Source organism: Equus asinus, chromosome 3 (genome assembly GCF_041296235.1).
Source record: "Equus asinus isolate D_3611 breed Donkey chromosome 3, EquAss-T2T_v2, whole genome shotgun sequence".
Taxonomy (NCBI): domain Eukaryota; kingdom Metazoa; phylum Chordata; class Mammalia; order Perissodactyla; family Equidae; genus Equus; species Equus asinus.
In genome coordinates this window covers 79,656,200-79,668,853 of record NC_091792.1, presented here as the reverse complement: position 1 = coordinate 79,668,853, position 12,654 = coordinate 79,656,200, and the positions used below count along the sequence as shown (strand labels likewise).

Genomic DNA, 12,654 nt, shown 5'->3' with positions numbered 1-12,654 from the left:
GTTGGTACCCAGTGTAGCTGGTTGCTAGGCTCAGGTGTGTACAGTTGGGATAGGCCTCAGGCCTACAAGGCTGTTGTCAGTTCTCTTAGGAGTGCTGCTGAATGGGGCTGGCCGTAGGCTCAGGAGCACTCAATTGTTTCAGGCTTTGGAAGGTGGGGCTGGTCTTTTTTATGGCTATTTGTGAAGCACAGGTCTTCTGCCACTGATAAGCCTCACCCCCCACAGGACCACACACACCATCAACACAGTCCTGATCCATGCACACTTCTCAATCCCCTGGAGCGTACCCTGATGCCTCACTGCAGAGGCCCCCACCTCTCCACCAATGTCCGCCACAGTTCACCTGGTCCTCACACAGGCCCTGCCCCACAGAGGCAGACACACTCCCTTGCCTGTAGAGAATCAACACCCAGCCAATGCAGGCTGAAAAGTAGCCTGAGGGCTTGCTGTTAGGTGGGGCCAGTCTCTAGGGCAGGCTGCCTGCCCTGGCTGAACTGGATTAAATCTGTGCTCTAGTGGGTGTGGCAGACCTCTGGGCTAACAGGCCAAGGGAAGAACCTCAACGGCACCCACCGGGGTCTGTGTCAGTACGCCTCGACCAAGTCAGAACAATGGCCCCCACGAATGTCTCAGTCTCCAGAGAGGTCCCTCCTCTCACCGAGATGCCCCCAGAGCCCAGCAGGTGAGTCTCATTTCACCAAAGGACTGTCAGCCTTCTCTCTGGTGATGTTAGTTTGCTGCAATGAGTGAGTTTGTGCGTGGGCCCTTTAAGACCAGATCTTTTCGGCTTTTGGCTGATAGCTTTCCTGGGGGTGTCCTCCCTGCAGTTAATAGCCAGCAAAGTCAGACAGTAAGACCCGCATCTCATCTGGACTGTGTCTGAAGGATGCATATAGCAGTATCGGCCCCAATCCAGACCTCACTCCTCCAGGGTGGGCTGCATACCTTAGGGTGGTTCCCGCCTGGTCAGCTGAGAAGCTCTGCTGCTCCCAAAGGTGGCTTTTTCCTCTCCAGCAGGAATTTCTGCCTCTTCTGCCTTAGTCAGGAGTGTTCCTTGTTGTGGGGGTTCTTTTTATCCAGTTTTCAGTTTTCAATCCGGGATAATTTTTCCAAAAATAGTTGTAACCTGGTTGTGTTCATGGGAGGAGATGAGTTCAGAGTCTGCTTACACCGCCATCGCGATGAGATCTCGCCAGTGCACAATTTAAAACTTATGAGTTGTGTATTTCTGGAATTTTCCACTTAATATTTTTGGACCGTGATTGACTGCAGGGTAACTGAAACTGCGAACAGCGAAACCGTGCATAAGAGGGGGACTGATGCGGGGTCGGTGAGCCGAGGGGTCGAAAGAAAGATTTCTTAGACTCTCAAGATCTGGCAGTAGTGCTCTTTTATTTAGAGAATAGTATGGAATAGCATGGGGACAGGACCCATGGGCAGTCAGAGCTTCTGCTGCCGCCGCTTCTGCTGCCCCCGCTGGCATGGGGACAGAGCCCATGGGCAGGCAGAGCTGCTGCTGCTGCCCCCGCTGGCATGGGGACAGGACCCATGGGCAGGCAGAGCTGGTGCGTGGGGACAGGACCCACGGGCAGTCAGAGCTCCTGCTGCTGCCCCGAGTTGAGGGTTAGGGCTAAATTTAAGGCATAGGTATATGATTCATCTCTTTACAAGACAAAGGAAAGAACATGAAAAAAAGTTAAAGTGGTATCAGTGCAGGTGGGGTCTGGTCATTGGGTGATCCCATGACTTTTAGACAAGAAGCAAATCGGATTAAGTAAAGGTTAGAAAGGTTAGACGCCACCACCCTAAACCAGTTACATGAGATTGCCAGACAGCAACCAACTTAAGTTCTTGCCTTCCCCATTAAGAGCTTCTAGAGATAAGACCATCCCCCCTTCTTCCTGGCACAGAGAGGGAGGCATCTTCACAGATAGAGGTTTCCCTTAGAAATGTAAATGTTTCCCAACAAAGGGGCAAACAAATTCCACTCCTTGGAGCCTGAATCTCATCTGTAGTTTTAAAACTAACCAGCCTAAAAATCCTCATCATAAGCCATTTTAAAATTAAGCAGCCTAAAAATCCTCATCAGGGACTACTGTCCTTCGAGACTGATCTGATGTATCTAACATATAGGGACAATAGGATAATGGATATGGTTAGTGTTTATGCAAAACAAAACAAAAAAATTAACATAAGTGCAAGAACATGCACAAAGGCTACCTCCCAGAAGAGCCAAAGGTCAGTGACTCTGACTGAATACTATTCAAGGAATCAGTCTTTTTCCCTTTTTTCCCAGCTCTATTGAGATATAATTGACATATAACATTGTGTAAATTTAAGGTGTACAAAGTGTAGATTTGACACACTTATATATTGCAAAATGCTTATACCACCATAGCATCAGCTAACAGCTCCATCATGTCACATATTACCATTTCTTTTTTGGGATGAGGACACAATATCTACTCCTTTAGCAACTTTCAAGTATATAATACAGTACTGCAGTTTCTATAATCACCAAGCTGTATGTTAGGTCCACAGAACTTATTTATCTTATACTTGGAAGTTTGTACTCTTTGACCAACACCTCCCCTTTTCCCCCACTCCCCCATCCCTGGTAACCACCATTCTACTCTCTGTCTCCAAGAGCTTAGCTGTTTTAGATTCCATGTATAAGTGACATCACACAGTATGTCTTTCTCTCTCTGACTTTTTTCACTTAGCATACTACCCTCAAGCTTCGTTCATGTTCATGCAAATGGCACAATTTCCTTCTTTCTCATGGCTTAACAATATTCCAATCTTCTTTCTATCCTATCACATCTTCTTTATCCATTCATCCATTGACAGACTTAGGTTGTCTTCATATCTTCGCTATTGTAAATAATGCTGCAGTGCACAATATGCTGTTTTCATTTCTTTTGGGTGTATACCCAGAAGTGGGCTTGCTGGATCATATGGTAGTTCTATTTTTAGTTTTTTAGGGAACCTACATGCTGTTTTCCATAGTGGCTGCACAAATTTCCATTCCCACCAACAGTGCACAAAGGTTCTCTTTTGTCCACATCCTGCCAGCACTCATTTCTTGTCCTTTGATGATCACCGTTCTAGCAGGTGTGAGGTGATATCTCATTGCGGCTTTGATTTGCATTTCCCTGATGATTAGTGCTGTTGAGGACCTTTTTATATACCTATTGGCCATTTGTTTGTCTTTTTTGGAAAAATTTCTATTCAGTTCCTCTGCTCATTTTCTAACCTGATTATTTGGTTTTTGCTATTGGGGTAAATGAAGTCTTTGTATATTTTGGGTATTAACTCCTTATCAGATATATGATTTACAAATATTTTCTCTCATTCTGAAGGCTGCTTTTTCAGTTCGTTGATTGCTTCTTCTGATGTGCTTTTGAGATTGATGTCGTCCTACTTGTTTATTTTTGCTTTTGTTGCTTGTGCTTTTGAATGTCATATCCAAAACATCGTTGCCAACACCAACATCAAGAAGCTTTTTCCCTATGTTTCCTTAGTCAGTCCTTAACATGAGGGCCTGGACAACAGTCAGAACAACAAAAAAATGAATGTTCTCCCTGTTTTCCCAACATATGCACACACACGCTCATTCCCATACACTTTTCAATATTACTCTTGTAGTTTACAAAAATATTCATTTGTATGCTAAGGATGAATCTATCAAAGAGATAACTGTGAAATTATGTTATTATTGGCAGAGGTATCATCCTAGGAAAATACCACAAAAAATTTAACACAAACATAGAGTTAGTAATAGAAGTTTTCTAGAATAATGAGGACCCATGTGGAATCACTGAAGGTGAGATGATAGAGAGATGAAAACTTTATCTTTCACTTTTGTCACTGCTGCTAAAAAATGGTGGTGATGAAGTGGAAAATGCAAGGACTGTGGAGTCAAACAGGCCTGAATTCAGATCTACACTTCATCATTTTCCAGCTGTGTGACCTATAGAGTATCTTAATCCCTGGTGTTCAGGTTCCTTGTCTGCAAAACAGGAATAATTATACACATATCTGGAAGTGGCTGTGTGAGTTGACGTATAAAATACCTTTCACCTTCTCTGACCCACAATGGCCCTTCAATAATCGCTGAGCGCCTAAAGAAGAACGTTTGCTCCACTCGTAGGAGAGGATCTCTAAGGCAATGAAAACAACTCTCTAGTTAGGAAATGTGGTGTCTAGGTTTCAGCAGAAACACTTAGGAGAAATTGCTACTACTAGGTTCTCTTCTAAAAGGGGATTTTTGAATGTGAGCTTGTTTTACGTTTTGGTTAAACTGATAACATGTTAAATGTAGAATATTTGGAAAGCAAAGAAAGATCAGAAATGAGCTAAGGGGAATCCCCTTAGGTACCACTTACTCCCCAATCCCTAGTTGACTGGAAGGATTTCTTAGTTCTTAGGAGGAATTCCTAGGAAGGATGGTGCCCTACTGAGGCTGGAGTTGGACTCAGACACCAGCAAATCCCCATTGTGTCACCCTCCTGCTTTTGGGCACCAAATAGCCAGTGTAGACTTCTCAGGTGTTAGATTGGGAAAACAGCTCCCAAATGAACTGGGCTCTGGGTTCCAATCCTGACTCTACCACTTATAACTGTGATTTGGGAAAGCTACTTAGCCTGTCTGTATCTCAGTTTCCATGTATGTAAAATGAGAAGAAGACAGTTTCTATCCACTTCATGAAGTTGTGAGGATTAAGTACGATAATACATGTAATGTAGCAAGGATGATGATTGGGACATTGTGAGTACCAAATGGGTAGTAAGTAGTCAGGTGGTGCTGGTTATAGTAGTTGATATTTTCATCTTGATCCATGACAAATTTGTAAATCTTGACTTCTGTATCCTGGTTGTTTCCTCATTAAGGAAAAACTACGCCAACTACGAGATTGCATTATTGGGAACAGGCCAGAGGAAGAAAATGTCTTTGGTAAGTAAAATTTGCCTAGTATTCAAAAATGTTAGTAATGAAGTGGAAAATGCAAGGACTGTGGAGTCAAACAGGCCTGAATTCAGATCTACACTTCATCACTTCCCAGCTGTGTGACCTGTAGAGTGTCTTAATCCCTGGTGTTCAGGTTCCTTGTCTGCAAAACAGAATAGTTATACACATATCTGTAAGCGGTTATGTGAGTTAATGTATAAAATACTTTTCACCTTCTCTGACCCATAATGGACTTTCAATAAACACTAGTTACTTTCTTTCCTTTGATTTCTCTGTAAGTTGCAAATAAGATAATTCTGTTCCAGTTTTTTTATATCAGTCATTATATAAAGTATTGAATTATTAAGGAGTCATACTTTTTTAATAAAGTAGAATATTCTCAATATAATCAGTTAGCACAATTGTCCACATGTGGATCATTTTAAATTGTAAATCTCAGGTTGCTTTCTCCTGCAGCTAGTGTGCCTGTTGGTGATGAGATTCCCCTTGCTAATAATTAACAATTGCTCTCAGGGGGAGAAAAGACTCATTTTAATGTTAACATAAACCAAACATTATTAAGATGGTAAATCTTCTCCAAAGATAAACAACACATTCCAAAATTGAGAATAAATTATGTTGCCATTATCTGACCATTCTTTCCCCCATCCCTATCCCTGCATAGATCATTAAAAACGAACAACCACTAGCAAAACTGCAAAACTTGAAAGTTTCCATCCCTTCCATTTTCAATAATATTGCAAAGCTTTCAGTTGGTGCTTCATGTTGAAATGCACCCTGTTAAAATTCATTTTCTTTTCAAATATTGGGTAGTTATCTGCTTTTCCATAGAGAGTTCTTTAAGATCTCTTAGATGTTTTCTATAGCTGAAATATACTTTCTAAAATAACTAAGATCATAAACACAGGACTAATTTACAGATAACTGACTTCTACAGTTATGTATTCTAATGTGAAATAAGATTCAGATTTTAACAAAGTATAAAAATAGAAAATATGTTAATAATTTTGCTTAGGAACCTTAACTAGTAGTAGCTAATTTTTATTGACTATCTACTATATGCTTAATATTATCTTATTTGTTCTTACAATAACCCTTTGAGGTAGGCATTAGTCCCAACTTATAAATAAGGAAACTGAGACTCTGCGAAACTAAGAAGCCCAAAGGCACACAGATTAGAAACTACAGCCTATTTGTATTTGAAGCCAAAGTCAATGCTCTTAACCATTCCATTAGGAATCAACTAGTTCCCCTTCCAATCAAAATGGAATGAGTAGTACCAACAAATACTCCCACTGGACAGAACACTAATACTTGGCAAAAATATGAGGCAACTGATTTCAGAGAGTGGATAATGGGCAGCCTAGGACTATAATCCCAGAGATGAAGTTTATGAGGAGGCTCTCATGATTGCCCAGGAGATGGATTTCCTGCCTACAATCTGTGCAAAGCAAGGCAGTCTTGTCGAACTGAAAAGGCAAAGATCAAAGGTCAGGGCAGCCAAAACTGCTGGAATGTATGTGATGGGTCATTGAAAAGGAGGTAACTGTGCAGAGAGGTAGCCCCGGAGGGAGTGAGGGACTCCACAAGCCGGTGGCTGAGAAGTGAGCTGTACACGTGCAGGGCAAAAATCACTCAAGACATACAAGACGGCAGCTTCTGGGCATTGAAAGCAGAACAGGGACACTAGAGTTTGAGCAGAGCCAGGAAAAAGCTGTTCTGGGAATGTTTGAGTTCCTGCCCTGCCGAGACGGAAAGATCTCCTTATACTTTATCAAATCACCTGGCATCCCGCTATGACATCCAAGAGATTTAATGAGTAAGGACCATGATTTAGAGTAAAACCTACTCTAGAGCTGCCCTAATAAAGCCTAAAACCAAGCCCCGACAAGATCCACATGGAAGACAATTTGTGGGCTCAGACCCACTGAGGGCCTTAGAAAACCCCTTGGGCTTTCTATAGGTCAACACTGAAAAAAGCATGAAGTCAAGACTACAGAAGTTCATGCCAGTAATCAAACTGCTTGCTAAAATTAGAGTCTATACTTATCAGAGGAATATAACAGAATCCAGAATATATAACAGATTTTCTGTGATGTCAAGTATCAATTAAAAGAAAAAAAGGAAATATACAAAGATATAGGAAAATGTAATTCATAGACAAGAAAAAGAAAGCCATCAATAAAAACTGAAACTGAGATGGTCCCATTATTGATCTTAAAGCAGCCCGTATAAACATAATTAAATTAATGAAAAATATGGTTTTAAGAAGTGAATAAATAGGGAATCTCAGAAGAAAAACTGAAACTATATAAAAGAACCAAAGGAAACTGTAGAAATTAAAATTACAATAAAAGAAGTGAAAAATTTATCAGATGAGCTTATCATCAGATTGGATAAAGCAAAACTAAGAGTTAATGAACTTGAAGACAGATCAAGAGAAATTATCCAATATGGTGAACAGGGAGACAAAAAAACTAAAAATGAACAGAGCATGAGGGACACACAGGACAATAAAACACAGTCTAGCATACTTGTAATTACAGTGCCAGAGGAGAAAAAAGTGAGTTTGGGACAAAACATTTTAAAAGAAATGATGGCCCAAAACGTGATAAATTTAATGTAAACCACCAGCATACAGTTCCAAGAACTTCAAAAGTCCCCAATTAGCATAGCTGTTAAGAGAACTACATCTAGATAACTCCTAGTCCAACTGCTTCAAGCCAAGGTAAAGTGAAATTCTTGAAAGTAACCAGAGAAAAAAAAGACACGTTACATATAGAGGAAAAAGAATAAGAATATTCTCTAATTTCTTATCAGAAACAATAAAATAAATACTAGAGAATGTCATATAGGATAAAGGAGATATTAATTAACAGAAATTCAGATCCACACCAAGGAATAAAGATCACTGAAAATTACACAAAGCATGTAGATATAAAACATTATGTTTTCTTTCTTCTCACACATTATTTCAAAGACAAGTGTTTAAAGCGAAATAATAGCACTTAAGTTGGGGATTAAAACATATGAAGAAGGAAGAGGTATGAAAACAACCACACAAAGACAGAGGGTGCAGATAAGTGGACTTCTGTGGTCACAAAATGTTTATACAGCGAAGCTCAAAGTGTGGAATGTGAAGAATCAGGTATAAAGAAGAGGAAAGGATAAAGCAGGAAGGATGAGGTAAAGAGGTCCACTCCTGCTAAGTTAAGGATGCATATTTTAGTTATAAAGCCATCACTAAAAAGTAAAGAAGAAACTAATAGAGGAAATAAAATAAAATGGAGCACTAAAAAGCTGTTTGAATCACCAAAAATAAAGCAGGAAAGTAGAAAAAGAGGAGCAAACAAAATGGATAAGTAAAAAATCAAGAACAAGATGGTAGCATGAAACTGAGACACATCAATAATTATGTTAAATGTAAATGGATTAGATATTTCATCTAGAAGGTAGACATTTTCAGTTAGGATAAAAAAGCAATACCCAAATTTATGCTGCCTAAAAGCTACGCATTTTAAATAGAAGACACAGAATTTTCCATGCGAACGGTAAGCATAGGAAAGCTGGCATGGCTATATGGATATAAGACAAGATAAATTTCAATACAAAGAGTATTATAAGAGATAGAAGAAGCTGTTGCAAAATGATAAAAGGGCAATTCACTAGGAAGAAATAAAAATCCTAAATATACTTTATCTTGCATATGTATTTATGCGTTTTTTAAAAACTCATGTAGCAAAATTGGATAGTACTCAGAGATGTTTTCACCTCTTTCTGAGTAGCTGACAGAATAAATGGACAAAAGTCAGTAACAACACAGAAGATCTAGACAACACTTATCGACTAACTGGACCCCTCATTGACACTTACAGAAGAAGACATCAAAAATTCAGAATACATGTTTGTTTAAGGTGTACACGGAAGGTTCACCAAGACAGAACACACGTTCAGCTAGCAAAAAAGTTTCAACAAATTTCAAAAGATTCAAATCTTCAGAGTATGTTTTCTGAAAGATTCAGTCTTTTATAATCTTACATTCTCTTACCAAAATGGAAATAAATTAGAATTTAAGAAATTAGGAAAAATCTCTCAAAATAGATAAGAATTAAATACAGCATTTCAAAATATCCCATGGGTCAAATAAGAAATCACAGGAAAATATTTCAACCTGAATGATAATGAAAATACAACATATCAAAATTTGTGGCATGCAGCTAAAATAGTAGTTAGAGGTAAATTTATGGCTATAAATATTATAGCAGAAAAGATGAAAAGCTTAAGATCAATGATCTAAATTTCACTTTGGGAACCAGAAAATGAACAGCAAACTAAATCCAGAAAGAGGTATGAGGGAAAAAATAATAAACATCAGATCAAACATCAATGAAAAATGAAAGAGATGAACAATAGTGAAAATAAAAAATTAGTGATTTGAAAACAACTAAAATTGATAAGCCAATGGCAAAATGATCACGGGAAAAAAAGAGAAAACAAGAGTTACCTATATCAGGAAAATAAAGTGAGGCTATCACAACAGATCCTACAGACTTTAAAAAGATACTAAGAAAATATAATTAATTTTTTGCCAATATATTTAACAACTTAGACAAAAACGACAAATTAATTAAAAGACAAAACTGACTCAACAAAACCCTACACTATCTGAGTGTACTTCTTTGTATAGTTCTAAGTTTTAGAACTTTGTTAATATTTCATATATTCAACAAACAAAGATGGGGCTGGGAAAGGGGCAAAATGGAATATAAGCAGGAGAATTTGAAGCTAGTGGTATTATGAATAAATAACATATTCACACGGAAGGGAGATAGAAAAAAAAACACACATAAATTTAGAAAACAGCATATTCTAAGGATAAAAATAAAGGAAAAAACAGTATATATAAAAATGGTATTCTATACTTCAGTTAGTAGAGCTTATTTCTCTACCGGGATATAGTTTAGCAATTTCAAAACAACTTTATGTGTGTTCTAGGGCTGAGTAAACAAATAAATGTGTATGGATAATGAAAGCCAGATCTCCTTTTGTCAGAGAAAGGAATTACAACTGAGAAAGAAAGGTTGGAATGAATCTTGTGTTGGCCTGGAATCAGAGGTTAAAGTATAACAACTCGTGGCTATTAACATGTATTACAGGTAGATACAGAAATATAGTTGAAAGTGTAAACTGTACATTTCCTTGGCTCTGTCTGCTGAAGGGACCTAGAAGCAATGACAGCCCAGCACCGATGGGCACTTCCAGCACCTAGATCTTAGTTTACAAAAACAAAGGGCCAATAGGCTTGTGAAAATATGCTCAACACCATTCATCATCGGGAAAATGCAAATTAAACTACAACGAGATACCAATACACGGGTATAATGGCTAAAATTTTTAAATATTGTCAAAATTAAATGATTAAGACATGGAACCACTGGACGTGCATTGCACGCGCTGCTGATGGGAGCATAAACTGGAAAAGTGAAGTGTGGACTTACTATCCAGCCTAGACAACCCACTCCTAGGCATTTTTCCCAAAAAAAATGAAAGCATATGTGCATCCAAAGACTTGCTTACAAAAGTTCATAGCAGTTTCATTTATAATAGCAAAACTGGGAACAAGCCAAATGTTCTGTAGAAGAATGCATAATTATATTGTGGTATACTCATATGATGGAATACTACTTAGCAATAAAAGAGAATATCTATTGTTATACACCACAACATGAGTGAATCTCACAGATATGACACTGAGTGAAAGATGGCGGACAAGAGGAGTACGTACTGTAAGATTCCCTTTGTCTGGAATTCCGGGTAAAGCTAATCTCTAGAGACAGAGGTCAGATCAGGGGTCACCAAGGGTGGTAATGATGTGAGGACTGACGTAAGAGGGCACGAGGGAATGTCCTCTATCCTGACTGGGGTGATAGGCACGTGGCTGTATAGATTTGTCAAAACTCATCAACCTGTACTCTTACAAATGTCTGAATTTTACTGTATGTAGCTATTCCTGAATAATGTTAATTCCATAAAAGAATGGAGGAGCTCAGGCTAAAAGAATATCAAAGCAGAGCAGCAAGCTTTTACTGTGTCAAATGTATCTAAAATCAAAATACCTTGGGACAAGTGTTGGGAGGAAAAAAGACTAACGTAATAAAAGACATGGGTTCACACTCAGTGGCCAGAGGTTAGTATTCTTTAAATCAGACTGTGAAACTTCATAGTCACCTCAAAGAACAGAAGTAGTCAACCAATAAACAGAAGAGAGCTTAGGAGAAATATTGGGCAAAACTCAGTAGAATGTGCTTTTTTTTTTTTTGTCTTCTAGATAAGCTCACCATTGTGCACCATCCAAATGGTAAGTTTTTAGTATTTACTGAAGAATTTTGGATTAAAACAAAGCAGTTAGTACACCAATTTAAATATTAATGTAAACCTAATATGATTAGGCAGGTCAGTGTAAAACTCACATAGATTTTATATTTATGTGCAAAACCACTTGACACCCAACATAGACATGCGGTGAATCCACAGCAGCAATGCTAGAGGTACTGTGATGTGGGAACGGAGGATGTGCTTCCAATTCTGATCGACCTGGCTCTTCACGGCTCACTAGTTGTGACCCTTGGCAAGTCACTTAAGTTCTTTAGGCCTCAGTTTCCTCGTATGTTAGAATGTAGATAAGAATTCTGCTGTGGGGAATTGTTCTAAGACTGATGATGGTATATGGAAATGGCAGCTGATGATAGAGCTATTGATAAGTGGGAGTTACTGATGGAGCAAATGAAAGCAGAACAACGCTTGAGAAAGTGGTTCCCTTTAGTGCGATGGGGAGGAATGTGTGCTGCACGTTGCGAGGGCACAGAGGAACTGGAGGCCAGCTAGGGAGCTGCTGGATAAGCCAGAAGCAGCTGTCAGGCCTGAGCCTCAGCACTGACTGTGGGAATGCGAAGCACTTCAACCCCGTGCGGGGCTGGAATGAAAAACGGAAAGCCTATGGTACAGGCAGGAGGGGCAGGTAGCATGGGCCAATGGGGATAGGAGGAGCCAGGTCTCATACAAATGTGCTCTGCGATTGGCTGATCCTGGTAAGCGGGGAAAAGAAAAAGGAGATTATTACTCAAAGGTGTTGGATTGTTTCTGAGCTGAACCAACTCCTCAGTGTCCTAACCAAGTCAATCTGTATGGGTAGGAGAAATTCAATGCATACTTGCCAAGGATGCCTTTTCAATATGCCCTTTTTATCTCTTTAGTAATTTTTCTCTTTACTCATGTGCTACTCTTTGCACATATATATTTTGTAAGTGCTGAATAAATGAATCATTAAATGTCTGAATGACTGAAGAGATAGTAACAGAGTTTGTATTTCTAGGTAATGAAAGTGTCCACAATGAAAATATGTCACATAGCATGCCCTTCGGCAATAAGGTAGGTTGTGTTTATCTTAATTTTTATAAAATGCGAAAAGAAGAACTTCCTTTTTTTTGAAAAAGAACATAAGAGCCTTCTATCCTGATTATGCTTTGAAGCATTCGATCAAATATGAACAAAATAGGTTACATAGGCATTTGTGTGCAAAATCCATGAGCAGTAATTGAAAGAAGTAAAGCAAAGAAGGAACTCAAAGGAAAAAGGCACCAAGATGAAAGTGTGTCTGAATTCACCATGGTCAGACCCAATAAA

At 38.9% G+C, this 12,654-nt stretch overlaps 1 protein-coding gene and 1 long non-coding RNA gene across 6 annotated transcripts in view; one reads left to right on the top strand and one right to left on the bottom strand.

Moving 5' to 3' along the window:
• Positions 1-12,654, bottom strand: part of LOC139044825 (uncharacterized) — a 98,354-nt gene that overhangs the window by 12,692 nt on the left and 73,008 nt on the right. The gene's annotated exons all lie outside the window — the stretch shown is intronic.
• BANK1 (B cell scaffold protein with ankyrin repeats 1) overlaps positions 1-12,654 on the top strand; it is a 314,872-nt gene that overhangs the window by 300,190 nt on the left and 2,028 nt on the right. For all 5 annotated transcript variants that reach the window (XM_044766386.2, XM_044766385.2, XM_044766384.2 and 2 more), the window contains 3 exons: positions 4,893-4,956; positions 11,300-11,329; positions 12,344-12,399. In XM_044766386.2, coding sequence (XP_044622321.2) covers positions 4,893-4,956; positions 11,300-11,329; positions 12,344-12,399 — 150 coding nt within the window. The remainder of the gene's footprint in view (positions 1-4,892; positions 4,957-11,299; positions 11,330-12,343; positions 12,400-12,654) is intronic.